The following is a 14,881-nucleotide window of genomic DNA, read 5'->3' as shown; positions in this document are numbered from 1 at the left end:
ACCCCTTCCTTGGCCACCGACAGCTGCTTCTCCGCCGCAGATCGTTTCGCCATGTAGTGTACCTGCTCTAACTCATGTGTGAGCTGCAACCACGCCTGCAGCTCGGATGGGACGGACCAGTGCTCTTGCAGCTCCAATTCCTTCTCTGTGCGACGGAGCGCGGCCCGCACCTGTGCGAGTTCCGCCTCGGCCAGCTTAAGGCTCTCCTCCATGTTGTTTCCCTGGCGTGCCTCTTTCAACCTCTCAGCCTCTTTCTGAAACAGGAAGTCATAGAAATGTTTTTTTTCATCGGTCATAAAGTTAAAAATGGTACATAATGGCAAGGAAATAAAGTTGTTAACATTTGAAATTCTTGCAGATGGTTTAAAATGAATCAAAAGTAATAGTACCCATTGACCTTGATTTGAACTTGATGATATTTACTACCACAGTCAGGTACAATGACATCAGTAAGTCCATAATTCATCACAACTTCATGTCAAGGTTCATGAATAAATATATTTCACAGTGTTAATAAATACCAGCACGACTCTACTGTTGAACAACAACCCACTTGTCACTTCAAGTCTCAACCACATGCAACAAGCCCACGCTTCACCCTACTACAACGTTAATTCAGTACTACCGCACAAACAGTACTTATGACACATCCTAGTTTGTTAGAATATGGTATTAATTTACAAGTCTGTGTATATCAGTAAGATTCTGAGGAGAGATTCAGTTGTAACCACTGTTGGCAATATTCCATCCATCTTCCCGAGGAAGACAGTTAACTGACTTTAAAAGTCCAGTTTCCACCCTTGCCGAAATCGGCTGTAATTCCTGGGCTCGATTGTAGCGCCACCAGTGGTTATTATGAGTACTGTCCCTTCTAAGACTCTCCTATGGACCAATCAGATTCCACCTCTCGTATCATTTGCATTTGTTTCAAACAAAATGGCAGCGCCCAGTCAAGATAATCTGATCGATAATCAAGATCTATATTGCGACAAAACGGGTCTTACATCGCGGAGTGCATCGAATCACACAAGAACCCTGATTCAAAACAGGAAAAGATCTGGAAAATATCTGTTGACAAGTTGGCAGTGCACATGCTTTGCAAATCCTGAATCGGGTTTCGACTGTCAACAAACAGAGTGAGGGAGTACTGTTTTCGAAATATTCAATCAATACCATGACGGAAGACATTAGAAATGGCCCTCACTCATTGCACCCCCATGGGGAATTGATCCGACACCTCTGGTGTGACAAACAAACCCTATAACCACTTGGGTACTCCACCACTCCGATATCAACAGTAAATAAACATGACTAAGATTTACAGGGTGTATGTTGAGAAACAACCCAGGCCCGTCAATGCCAGTCAGTGAGCCAAGTGTTAAATGTTCATCTTTAATATCATACATTCACCCTGACCTTGTCACAATGTGGAGCAATTACCTTAAAACATAAACTAGGTTTCATGAACAATTTTCCACAAACATGAACACAATCCATGACAGAAGACTATGTGGCACTATAACAAAGCAATTACACAAGCATGAGTTACCATGGTTACTGGGGGACCTAGTCTCCTGAATCCTCACAAATACTGCATTGTCGGGACATGAATAATATTTCTAATACTTCATAAAGTACATAAAAGTCTCCTTATCAGGGATGTCTCCACCACTGATTTCAGCTAAGAAAAGCAAAAATGTTAAACAGTCACGTTTGCTCGTAGTTTACAGTTGTGGTCAGTTATTTCATGGTAACACTGGTTCTTCCAACAATTGTTATAACTCAGCCATAGTATTATTTATTGTTTCTATTTCAGAACAGACCTGTGTGTTGTCAGTTAAGTATTCTCCACTAAGTGTTGACCAGGAAAAAGGACAGCAAACAGTTTGCTTCCTGTATTACAAGCTTCACGTTAATGGCTGCATGAGTTGAGGGTATATATATTTGCGACTGTTATAGGTAGAGCAGTGGCTTAAGCAGGGCAACCAATGTATTAAAATCTCACTGACAGTTTTCCCAAGCACAACTCATTGCTATTCAACAAATTCCAAGAAAAACTGAACAAATATTCAAACATATTTACTTTAACTTTAAATCAAATAATTTGTTTACGCAAAATTGATAAACAAAACAACAGAGAAAATTACAGCTTTCACAACCTACCAATTCTGAAAACCCAACTAAAAAATAACAAGATAGACAATTGTGACAAAGGTTGCAGGCAAGGGATATTTGATGTTAATACAAACAGCAAGTAACAACCGGTTAGTTACACTGGTTACCATGGTTACACGATGGACTACTCCCTCATCCTTGAGCTTACCGATATGTCTCCCTCCATGGATCTGCTCTGTAACAAGCAGGTAGTAACACAGATAACACCACCATCTAGACACACGCTTCAGTGAGGGTGTTTAACACTGATAACACCACCTCCAGACACACGCTTCAGTGAGGGTGTTTAACACTGATAACACCACCTCCAGACACACGCTTCAGTGAGGGTGTTTAACACAGATAACACCACCATCTAGACACACGCTTCAGTGAGGGTGTTTAACACTGATAACACCACCATCTAGACACATGCTTCAGTGAGGGTGTTTAACACTGATAACACCACCTCCAGACACACGCTTCAGTGAGGGTGTTTAACACAGATAACACCACCATCTAGACACATGCTTCAGTGAGGGTGTATAACACAGATAACACCACCTCTAGCCACATGCTTCAGTGAGGGTGTTTAACACTGATAACACCACCATCTAGACACATGCTTCAGTGAGGGTGTTTAACACTGATAACACCACCATCTAGACACATGCTTCATTGAGGGTGTTTAACACTGATAACACCACCTCCAGACACACGCTTCAGTGAGGGTGTTTAACACTGATAACACCACCTCCAGACACACGCTTCAGTGAGGGTGTTTAACACAGATAACACCACCTCCAGACACATGCTTCAGTGAGGGTGTTTAACACTGATAACACCACCTCCAGACACACGCTTCAGTGAGGGTGTTTAACACAGATAACACCACCTCTAGCCACATGCTTCAGTGAGGGTGTTTAACACTGATAACACCACCTCCAGACACCCGCTTCAGTGAGGGTGTTTAACACTGATAACACCACCATCTAGACACATGCTTCAGTGAGGGTGTTTAACACTGATAACACCACCTCCAGACACACGCTTCAGTGAGGGTGTTTAACACAGATAACACCACCTCTAGCCACATGCTTCAGTGAGGGTGTTTAACACTTATAACACCACCATCTAGACACATGCTTCAGTGAGGGTGTTTAACACTGATAACACCACCTCCAGACACACGCTTCAGTGAGGGTGTTTAACACAGATAACACCACCTCTAGCCACATGCTTCAGTGAGGGTGTATAACACAGATAACACCACCTCTAGCCACATGCTTCAGTGAGGGTGTTTAACACTGATAACACCACCATCTAGACACATGCTTCAGTGAGGGTGTTTAACACTGATAACACCACCATCTAGACACATGCTTCATTGAGGGTGTTTAACACTGATAACACCACCTCCAGACACACGCTTCAGTGAGGGTGTTTAACACTGATAACACCACCTCCAGACACACGCTTCAGTGAGGGTGTTTAACACAGATAACACCACCTCTAGCCACATGCTTCAGTGAGGGTGTTTAACACTGATAACACCACCATCTAGACACATGCTTCAGTGAGGGTGTTTAACACTGATAACACCACCTCCAGACACACGCTTCAGTGAGGGTGTTTAACACAGATAACACCACCTCTAGCCACATGCTTCAGTGAGGGTGTATAACACTGATAACACCACCATCTAGACACATGCTTCAGTGAGGGTGTTTAACACTGATAACACCACCTCCAGACACACGCTTCAGTGAGGGTGTTTAACACAGATAACACCACCTCTAGCCACATGCTTCAGTAAGGGTGTTTAACACTGATAACACCAACTCCACGCACACACTTCAGTGAGGGTGTTTAACACTGTACAGTATTTCAGTTATATCAACGTGAATGGAAAGCATAATGAGATCCACATTGTAGACATCTACCCCTTTGTTGAAACCCAAGAACACACTGTTCAAGGATAACACACTGTTCAAGGATGACTATTTTGGGATTTGAACCCTCAGATGAACCCTCATCTGCAGACACAGTTGTACCTGACCAACATTACTGGATCCACCAATAGGTTTGTTCAAAACAAAATCCACATCATTAGTTTCGTCATTAGTTATGAGAAACATATTTCAAAAGCAGATCGTGCATTAGGTTTCACACCAAAACACATGTAAACCAAAAAACAGATTTGAATTTAATTTGGTTACTCCCACACCCAATACCAGATGTTGTTCTGTCACAAATGCCAAACTAACAAGTACGTAATGGCGAACCATGACGACAGGAAGCGGCCATGAAAACCCTAACACCTGTGTGAAATCACCTATCAGGTCTCCTACTACATACTGGATTACAATCAGTCTTACCTTGGCTGAATCGATCTCGTCCTTGTACTTGGCCTCCAGATTCTGTTTCTCTATGGAGACACTGTTCTGTTTTTCCTCTGCCATTTCAAGTCTGGAAATGATGTATTGAATGAGGAACATAAGATGCTATGTGTCATCTTGCCAATCTGCTTTGTCTCGCTCAGCTAGTCTGAAAGCTTTGAGGAACAATACCTGTGTTCATTTGCTCTGCTTTCATGACATCTGATCAGTTGATTTATACAGATCTTATTGAACTGCACAGAGCATGTACGTCTCACCTTGAGTGATGGGCTCAACACTACCAGCCAGGGGAGTTACCATATGCTCTGTTACAATACAAATCATGACAAAATGTAGAGGTTGTTTTACACCACAGTTAGCAATGTCACAGCTTCTGGAAAAAACAAACCAGTGGTTCCTGTCCCATACTGTCCCTTACTTCCTGCCCCATATTGTCCCTTACTTCCTGTCCCATACTGTCCCTCACTTCCTGTCCCATACTGTCCCTCACTTCCTGTCCCATACTGTCCCTCACTTCCTGTCCCATACTGTCCCTCACTTCCTGACCCATACTGTCCTTCACTTCCTGTCCTATATTGGCCCTTACTTCCTGTCCCAAACTGTCCCTTACTTCCTGTCCCATACTGTCCCTCACTTCATGTCCCATACTGTCCCTCACTTCCTGTCCCATACTGTCCCTCACTTCATGTCCCATACTGTCCCTCACTTCCTGTCCCATACTGTCCCTCACTTCCTGTCCCCTACTGTCCCTCACTTCATGTCCCATACTGTCCCTCACTTCCTGTCCCATACTGTCCCTCACTTCCTGTCCCATACTGTCTCTCACTTCCTGTCCCCTACTGTCCCCTCACTTCCTGTCCCCTACTGTCCCTCACTTCCTGTCCCATACTGTCCTTCACTTCCTGTCCTATATTGGCCCTTACTTCCTGTCCCAAACTGTCCCTTACTTCCTGTCCCATACTGTCCCTCACTTCATGTCCCATACTGTCCCTCACTTCCTGTCCCATACTGTCCCTCACTTCCTGTCCCATACTGTCTCTCACTTCCTGTCCCCTACTGTCCCCTCACTTCCTGTCCCATACTGTCCCTCACTTCCTGTCCCATACTGTCCCTCACTTCCTGTCCCCTACTGTCTCTCACTTCCTGTCCCCTACTGTCCCTCACTTACTGTCCCCTCACTTCCTGTCCCATACTGTCCCTCACTTCCTGTCCCATACTGTCTCTCACTTCCTGTCCCTCACCTCCTGTCCGATGCTGTCCCTCACTTCCTGTCCCATATTGGCCCTTACTTCCTGTCCCCTACTGTCTCTCACTTCCTGTCCCATACTGTCCCTCACTTCCTGTCCCATACTGTCCCTCACTTCCTGTCCCATACTGTCTCTCACTTCCTGTCCCTCACCTCCTGTGCGATGCTGTCCCTCACTTCCTGTCCCATACTGTCCTCAACTTCTTGTCCCATACTGTCCCTCACCTCCTGTCCTATACTGTCCTTCACCTCCTGTCCCATACTGTCCCTCACTTCCTGTCCCATACTGTCCTCAACTTCCTGTCCCATACTGTCCCTCACTTCCTGTCCCATACTGTCCCTCACTTCCTGTCCCATACTGTCTCTCACTTCCTGTCCCTCACCTCCTGTCCGATGCTGTCCCTCACTTCCTGTCCCATACTGTCCCTCACTTCCTGTCCCCTACTGTCCCCTCACTTACTGTCCCCTACTGTCCCTTCAGTTCCTGTCCCAAACTGTCCCTTACTTCCTGTCCCATACTGTCCCTCACTTCCTGTCCCATACTGTCCCTCACTTCCTGTCCCATACTGTCCCTCACTTCCTGTCCCATACTGTCCCTCACTTCATGTCCCATACTGTCCCTCACTTCCTGTCCCATACTGTCCCTCACTTCCTGTCCCATACTGTCCCTCACTTCCTGTCCCATACTGTCTCTCACTTCCTGTCCCTCACCTCCTGTCCGATGCTGTCCCTCACTTCCTGTCCCATACTGTCCTCAACTTCTTGTCCCATATTTCCCTCACCTCCTGTCCTATACTGTCCTTCACCTCCTGTCCCATACTGTCCCTCACTTCCTGTCCCATACTGTCCTCAACTTCCTGTCCCATACTGTACCTCACTTCCTGTCCCATACTGTCCCTCACTTCCTGTCCATACTGTCCCTCACTTCCTGTCCGATACTGTCCCTCACTTCCTGTCCCATATTGTCCCTTACCTCCTGTCCCCTACTTCATGTCCCATATTTCCCTTCACTTCCTGTCCCATACTGTCCCTTACTTCCTGTCCTATACTGTCCCTCACTTCCTGTCCCATACTGTCCTCAACTTCCTGTCCCATACTGTCCCTCACTTCCTGTCCCTCACTTCCTGTCCCTCACTTCCTGTCCATACTGTCCCTCACTTCCTGTCCCATACTGTCCCTCACTTCCTGTCCCATATTGTCCCTTACCTCCTGTCCCCTACTGTCCCTTACTTCATGTCCCATATTTCCCTTCACTTCCTGTCCCATACTGTCCCTTACTTCCTGTCCCATACTGTCCCTCACTTCCTGTACCATATTGCCCTTCACTTCCTATCCCACAATGACTCACTTCCTGTCAAATAATGCCCCCTAACGTTATGTCTCACAATGCGTCACTTAGTATCTGACACTGCCCCTGCATCACAATGCTCTAACTTCATGCCCAAAATTGCCCTTCATTTCCTGTCCCACAATGCCCTATATTGCCTAGCACTTCCTGTCCCACCATGCCCTCACTTCATGCCCTATATTGCGCTTCACTTCCTGTCCCACAATGCCCCCCATCCACTTCCTGTCCCACAATGCCTCACTTTTCCTGCAGTTCCTGTAGGGCCTCCTCAGCTTTCTGCAAACACTCCAGGTCCTTCATCATCTTCTTCACATGGTTCTGGGAGTAGTGATGATGGATGTAGGCAAACCAGCATCCCCCAAGTGCAATGATCAGCGATGCTACCAGAGCGATGTCCTTCATATAGCTGTGGGCCTCTGTAACACACAGGAGAAGGTGGTCAAAATTGGTGCACTTGTGCCCAATCCCTTTGTCTTTTTGGACAATAAAATATATTTAATAATAATAGCGAGTGGGTGAGTTGGGTTTAACGCCGCTTTGAACAGTATTACAGTTATATCGCGTGGTGTCAGCTTAATGTGGGTGGAAAGCCTGAGGTGATGCAGGTCTCAGACGTTCACCACTTTGGTGAAACCCACAAGCACGGGTATGGTGCCAACAAAACCTAGAAACATAATCGGGCGAACCACGATTCGAAACCACAAACATAGGTGTCTGGCGTGCCCAAGGGATGCAACTCTGCACAGTGAATCGCGCCGCCTTAGACGACTGGGCAACCTGTGCCCCGTTTAATAATAATAACACACAGGGGATATGCATCGTCATGGCAATGGCTCCAGAGTCCCAATAAAACAAAGCCATGCCTTGCAGCATTAGAAATTGGCACTAGACTTAAGTCCTTGCCACACTGCCCAATAGTTAAGGTATCATAAGGACTAGTAGAAATTTGCCATTTTCAAGGGTTTTGCTGTGTGTTATCATTATAAGGACTCGTGGACGAAAACAGTTAGCTGTGCTAGGTGTCTATCAGGTGTTCAGCTTTATCTGTATTAGGTGTCAGACTAGTGTGTATATGTCGGATGTCTCAATGATGTCTGTTCTAGGTGTCTAGGTGTCTGGCGGATGTCTCAATGATGTCTGTTCTAGGTGTCTAGATGTCTGGCCGGTGTCTGGCGGATGTCTCAATGATGTCTGTTCTAGGTGTCTGGCCGGTGTCTGTATTAGGTGTGTGGCCGGTGTCTGTATTAGGTGTGTGGCCGGTGTCTGTATTAGGTGTGTGGCCGGTGTCTGTATTAGGTGTGTGGCGGATGTCTCAATGATGTCTGTTCTAGGTGTCTAGGTGTGTGGCCGGTGTCTGTATTAGGTGTGTGGCGGATGTCTCAATGATGTCTGTTCTAGGTGTCTAGGTGTGTGGCTGGTGTCTGTATTAGGTGTGTGGCGGATGTCTCAATGATGTCTGTTCTAGGTGTCTAGGTGTCTGGCCGGTGTCTGTATTAGGTGTCTGTTCTAGGTGTGTGGCTGGTGTCTGGATAATGTCTGCTCTAGGTGTCTATCAGACGTCTCACTGGCACATCTCAGAGGAACCTAGCTTTGATCTATGCTGTAACATAGTTTGACAGCAGTGTTCTGTTTCCAATGCAAGTGATGCCAAAAACAGTCACATTCATAGAAACACCATGTAATACCAAACTGTCAGACCTTTGTAACAGTATAAAGTATGTGTTACCATGGTAACCACTGTATACATACCATGAAGTATATTCTATTATCAAAGTCAGTAACGGATGCATAAAAGCTGCACAACTGCAACAATGTCATCTTGACATGAACTTTGGGATTATTACTTCGAGCATGAAACAACCACTAATTAATTAATTCAGTTTCACAATGGAAGCCAGGGAACCTGGACAGATCTCCTCCCTCACATCCATTCAGGGACATACGAGGATGGTGGGGGGGTAGGAGGACATCGTGATAACAATAGTCTGCTGGATGGTAACAGTACATACTCTTTGGTGCTCCGAACAGCACAGCATCCATTGCCTTCACCGACATCTTCTGTTTATGAACAGCATTCTTGATTCCCAGGGTTGTTGTATAGAAGTTGCTGTTGCTGTAAGCCAGTCTGAAACAACAATTTTATATGGGTGTTGTTAGCCAGTCTGAAACAACAATTTTATATGGGTGTTGTTAGCCAGTCTGAAACAACAATTTTATATAGGTGTTGTTAGCCAGTCTGAAACAACAATTTTATATAGGTGTTGTTAGCCAGTCTGAAACAACAATTTTATATAGGTGTTGTTAGCCAGTCTGAAACAACAATTTTATATAGGTGTTGTTAGCCAGTCTGAAACAACAATTTTATATGGGTGTTGTTAGCCAGTCTGAAACAACAATTTTATATGGGTGTTGTTAGCCAGTCTGAAACAACAATTTTATATAGGTGTTGTTAGCCAGTCTGAAACAACAATTTTATATAGGTGTTGTTAGCCAGTCTGAAACAACAATTTTATAAAGGTGTTGTTAGCCAGTCTGAAACAACAATTTTATATAGGTGTTGTTAGCCAGTCTGAAACAACAATTTTATATAGGTGTTGTTAGCCAGTCTGAAACAACAATTTTATATAGGTGTTGTTAGCCAGTCTGAAACAACAATTTTATATGGGTGTTGTTAGCCAGTCTGAAACAACAATTTTATATAGGTGTTGTTAGCCAGTCTGAAACAACAATTTTATATAGGTGTTGTTAGCCAGTCTGAAACAACAATTTTATATGGGTGTTGTTAGCCAGTCAGAAACAACAATTTTATATAGGTGTTGTTAGCCAGTCTGAAACAACAATTTTATATAGGTGTTGTTAGCCAGTCTGAAACAACAATTTTATATAGGTGTTGTTAGCCAGTCTGAAACAACAATTTTATATAGGTGTTGTTAGCCAGTCTGAAACAACAATTTTATATAGGTGTTGTTAGCCAGTCTGAAACAACAATTTTATATAGGTGTTGTTAGCCAGTCTGAAACAACAATTTTATATAGGTGTTGTTAGCCAGTCTGAAACAACAATTTTATATGGGTGTTGTTAGCCAGTCTGAAACAACAATTTTATATGGGTGTTGTTAGCCAGTCTGAAACAACAATTTTATATAGGTGTTGTTAGCCAGTCTGAAACAACAATTTTATATAGGTGTTGTTAGCCAGTCTGAAACAACAATTTTATAAAGGTGTTGTTAGCCAGTCTGAAACAACAATTTTATATAGGTGTTGTTAGCCAGTCTGAAACAACAATTTTATATAGGTGTTGTTAGCCAGTCTGAAACAACAATTTTATATAGGTGTTGTTAGCCAGTCTGAAACAACAATTTTATATGGGTGTTGTTAGCCAGTCTGAAACAACAATTTTATATAGGTGTTGTTAGCCAGTCTGAAACAACAATTTTATATAGGTGTTGTTAGCCAGTCTGAAACAACAATTTTATATGGGTGTTGTTAGCCAGTCTGAAACAACAATTTTATATAGGTGTTGTTAGCCAGTCTGAAACAACAATTTTATATAGGTGTTGTTAGCCAGTCTGAAACAACAATTTTATATAGGTGTTGTTAGCCAGTCTGAAACAACAATTTTATATAGGTGTTGTTAGCCAGTCTGAAACAACAATTTTATATAGGTGTTGTTAGCCAGTCTGAAACAACAATTTTATATAGGTGTTGTTAGCCAGTCTGAAACAACAATTTTATAAAGGTGTTGTTAGCCAGTCTGAAACAACAATTTTATATAGGTGTTGTTAGCCAGTCTGAAACAACAATTTTATATAGGTGTTGTTAGCCAGTCTGAAACAACAATTTTATATAGGTGTTGTTAGCCAGTCAGAAACAACAATTTTATATAGGTGTTGTTAGCCAGTCTGAAACAACAATTTTATATGGGTGTTGTTAGCCAGTCTGAAACAACAATTTTATATAGGTGTTGTTAGCCAGTCTGAAACAACAATTTTATATAGGTGTTGTTAGCCAGTCTGAAACAACAATTTTATATAGGTGTTGTTAGCCAGTCTGAAACAACAATGTTATATAGGTGTTGTTAGCCAGTCTGAAACAACAATTTTATATAGGTGTTGTTAGCCAGTCTGAAACAACAATTTTATATAGGTGTTGTTAGCCAGTCTGAAACAACAATTTTATATAGGTGTTGTTAGCCAGTCTGAAACAACAATTTTATATAGGTGTTGTTAGCCAGTCTGAAACAACAATTTTATATGGGTGTTGTTAGCCAGTCTGAAACAACAATTTTATATGGGTGTTGTTAGCCAGTCTGAAACAACAATTTTATATAGGTGTTGTTAGCCAGTCTGAAACAACAATTTTATATAGGTGTTGTTAGCCAGTCTGAAACAACAATTTTATAAAGGTGTTGTTAGCCAGTCTGAAACAACAATTTTATATAGGTGTTGTTAGCCAGTCTGAAACAACAATTTTATATAGGTGTTGTTAGCCAGTCTGAAACAACAATTTTTCTATAGGTGTTGTTAGCCAGTCTGAAACAACAATTTTATATGGGTGTTGTTAGCCAGTCTGAAACAACAATTTTATATAGGTGTTGTTATCCAGTCTTAAACAACAATTTTATATAGGTGTTGTTAGCCAGTCTGAAACAACAATTTTATATGGGTGTTGTTAGCCAGTCTGAAACAACAATTTTATATAGGTGTTGTTAGCCAGTCTGAAACAACAATTTTATATAGGTGTTGTTAGCCAGTCTGAAACAACAATTTTATATAGGTGTTGTTAGCCAGTCTGAAACAACAATTTTATATAGGTGTTGTTAGCCAGTCTGAAACAACAATTTTATATAGGTGTTGTTAGCCAGTCTGAAACAACAATTTTATAAAGGTGTTGTTAGCCAGTCTGAAACAACAATTTTATATGGGTGTTGTTAGCCAGTCTGAAACAACAATTTTATAAAGGTGTTGTTAGCCAGTCTGAAACAACAATTTTATATAGGTGTTGTTAGCCAGTCTGAAACAACAATTTTATATAGGTGTTGTTAGCCAGTCTGAAACAACAATTTTATATAGGTGTTGTTAGCCAGTCTGAAACAACAATTTTATATAGGTGTTGTTAGCCAGTCTGAAACAACAATTTTATATGGGTGTTGTTAGCCAGTCTGAAACAACAATTTTATATAGGTGTTGTTAGCCAGTCTGAAACAACAATTTTATATAGGTGTTGTTAGCCAGTCTGAAACAACAATTTTATATGGGTGTTGTTAGCCAGTCTGAAACAACAATTTTATATAGGTGTTGTTAGCCAGTCTGAAACAACAATTTTATATAGGTGTTGTTAGCCAGTCTGAAACAACAATTTTATATAGGTGTTGTTAGCCAGTCTGAAACAACAATTTTATATAGGTGTTGTTAGCCAGTCTGAAACAACAATTTTATATAGGTGTTGTTAGCCAGTCTGAAACAACAATTTTATATAGGTGTTGTTAGCCAGTCTGAAACAACAATTTTATAAAGGTGTTGTTAGCCAGTCTGAAACAACAATTTTATATAGGTGTTGTTAGCCAGTCTGAAACAACAATTTTATATAGGTGTTGTTAGCCAGTCTGAAACAACAATTTTATATAGGTGTTGTTAGCCAGTCAGAAACAACAATTTTATATAGGTGTTGTTAGCCAGTCTGAAACAACAATTTTATATGGGTGTTGTTAGCCAGTCTGAAACAACAATTTTATATAGGTGTTGTTAGCCAGTCTGAAACAACAATTTTATATAGGTGTTGTTAGCCAGTCTGAAACAACAATTTTATATAGGTGTTGTTAGCCAGTCTGAAACAACAATGTTATATAGGTGTTGTTAGCCAGTCTGAAACAACAATTTTATATAGGTGTTGTTAGCCAGTCTGAAACAACAATTTTATATAGGTGTTGTTAGCCAGTCTGAAACAACAATTTTATATAGGTGTTGTTAGCCAGTCTGAAACAACAATTTTATATAGGTGTTGTTAGCCAGTCTGAAACAACAATTTTATATGGGTGTTGTTAGCCAGTCTGAAACAACAATTTTATATGGGTGTTGTTAGCCAGTCTGAAACAACAATTTTATATAGGTGTTGTTAGCCAGTCTGAAACAACAATTTTATATAGGTGTTGTTAGCCAGTCTGAAACAACAATTTTATAAAGGTGTTGTTAGCCAGTCTGAAACAACAATTTTATATAGGTGTTGTTAGCCAGTCTGAAACAACAATTTTATATAGGTGTTGTTAGCCAGTCTGAAACAACAATTTTTCTATAGGTGTTGTTAGCCAGTCTGAAACAACAATTTTATATGGGTGTTGTTAGCCAGTCTGAAACAACAATTTTATATAGGTGTTGTTATCCAGTCTTAAACAACAATTTTATATAGGTGTTGTTAGCCAGTCTGAAACAACAATTTTATATGGGTGTTGTTAGCCAGTCTGAAACAACAATTTTATATAGGTGTTGTTAGCCAGTCTGAAACAACAATTTTATATAGGTGTTGTTAGCCAGTCTGAAACAACAATTTTATATAGGTGTTGTTAGCCAGTCTGAAACAACAATTTTATATAGGTGTTGTTAGCCAGTCTGAAACAACAATTTTATATAGGTGTTGTTAGCCAGTCTGAAACAACAATTTTATAAAGGTGTTGTTAGCCAGTCTGAAACAACAATTTTATATGGGTGTTGTTAGCCAGTCTGAAACAACAATTTTATATAGGTGTTGTTAGCCAGTCTGAAACAACAATTTTATATAGGTGTTGTTAGCCAGTCAGAAACAACAATTTTATATAGGTGTTGTTAGCCAGTCAGAAACAACAATTTTATATGGGTGTTGTTAGCCAGTCTGAAACAACAATTTTATATAGGTGTTGTTAGCCAGTCTGAAACAACAATTTTATATAGGTGTTGTTAGCCAGTCTGAAACAACAATTTTATATAGGTGTTGTTAGCCAGTCTGAAACAACAATTTTATATAGGTGTTGTTAGCCAGTCTGAAACAACAATTTTATATAGGTGTTGTTAGCCAGTCTGAAACAACAATGTTATATAGGTGTTGTTAGCCAGTCTGAAACATTAATTTTATATAGGTGTTGTTAGCCAGTCTGAAACAACAATTTTATATGGGTGTTGTTAGCCAGTCTGGAACAACAATTTTATATAGGTGTTGTTAGCCAGTCTGAAACAACAATTTTATATAGGTGTTGTTAGCCAGTCTGAAACAACAATTTTATATAGGTGTTGTTAGCCAGTCTGAAACAACAATTTTATATAGGTGTTGTTAGCCAGTCTGAAACAACAATTTTATATGGGTGTTGTTAGCCAGTCTGAAACAACAATTTTATATGGGTGTTGTTAGCCAGTCTGAAACAACAATTTTATATAGGTGTTGTTAGCCAGTCTGAAACAACAATTTTATATGGGTGTTGTTAGCCAGTCTGAAACAACAATTTTATATGGGTGTTGTTAGCCAGTCTGAAAAAACTACATACAGAAGGTGCTCTAAAATAAACTTAATTTTAATCAAGGTGCTCATGTGATTTGATGTACTTCGCTGTGTAAGACCTGTTTTATCACAACATAGATCTTGATTAATGATCAGATTGTCTTGACTGGGCGCTGCCATTTTGTTTGAAACAAATGCAAGTGATACAAGAGGTGGAATCTGATTCGTCCAAAGGAGAGGCTTAGAAGGGACAAAACTCTTAATAACCACT

General features: G+C 41.1%; 1 protein-coding gene across 11 annotated transcripts in view; it reads right to left on the bottom strand.

The window, feature by feature from the left end:
• The window catches only part of LOC124126850 (stromal interaction molecule 1-like), a 107,920-nt gene that overhangs the window by 32,597 nt on the left and 60,442 nt on the right, over window positions 1–14,881 (bottom strand). For 10 of the 11 annotated variants that reach the window (XM_048384779.1, XM_048384780.1, XM_048384783.1 and 7 more), the window contains exons 5-9: window positions 9,157–9,272; window positions 7,389–7,563; window positions 4,533–4,623; window positions 2,324–2,350; window positions 3–254 (exon numbers count right to left, since the gene is read on the bottom strand). In XM_048384779.1, coding sequence (XP_048240736.1) covers window positions 3–254; window positions 2,324–2,350; window positions 4,533–4,623; window positions 7,389–7,563; window positions 9,157–9,272 — 661 coding nt within the window. The remainder of the gene's footprint in view (window positions 1–2; window positions 255–2,323; window positions 2,351–4,532; window positions 4,624–7,388; window positions 7,564–9,156; window positions 9,273–14,881) is intronic. The other variant, XM_048384782.1, reaches the window with a different exon arrangement.

Source organism: Haliotis rufescens, unplaced genomic scaffold (assembly GCF_023055435.1).
Source record: "Haliotis rufescens isolate VD_foot unplaced genomic scaffold, xgHalRufe1.0.p SCAF_50, whole genome shotgun sequence".
NCBI classification, from domain to species: domain Eukaryota; kingdom Metazoa; phylum Mollusca; class Gastropoda; order Lepetellida; family Haliotidae; genus Haliotis; species Haliotis rufescens.
The sequence above is the reverse complement of the archived record's forward strand: the minus strand, read 5'-3'. Positions and strand labels throughout refer to the sequence as shown.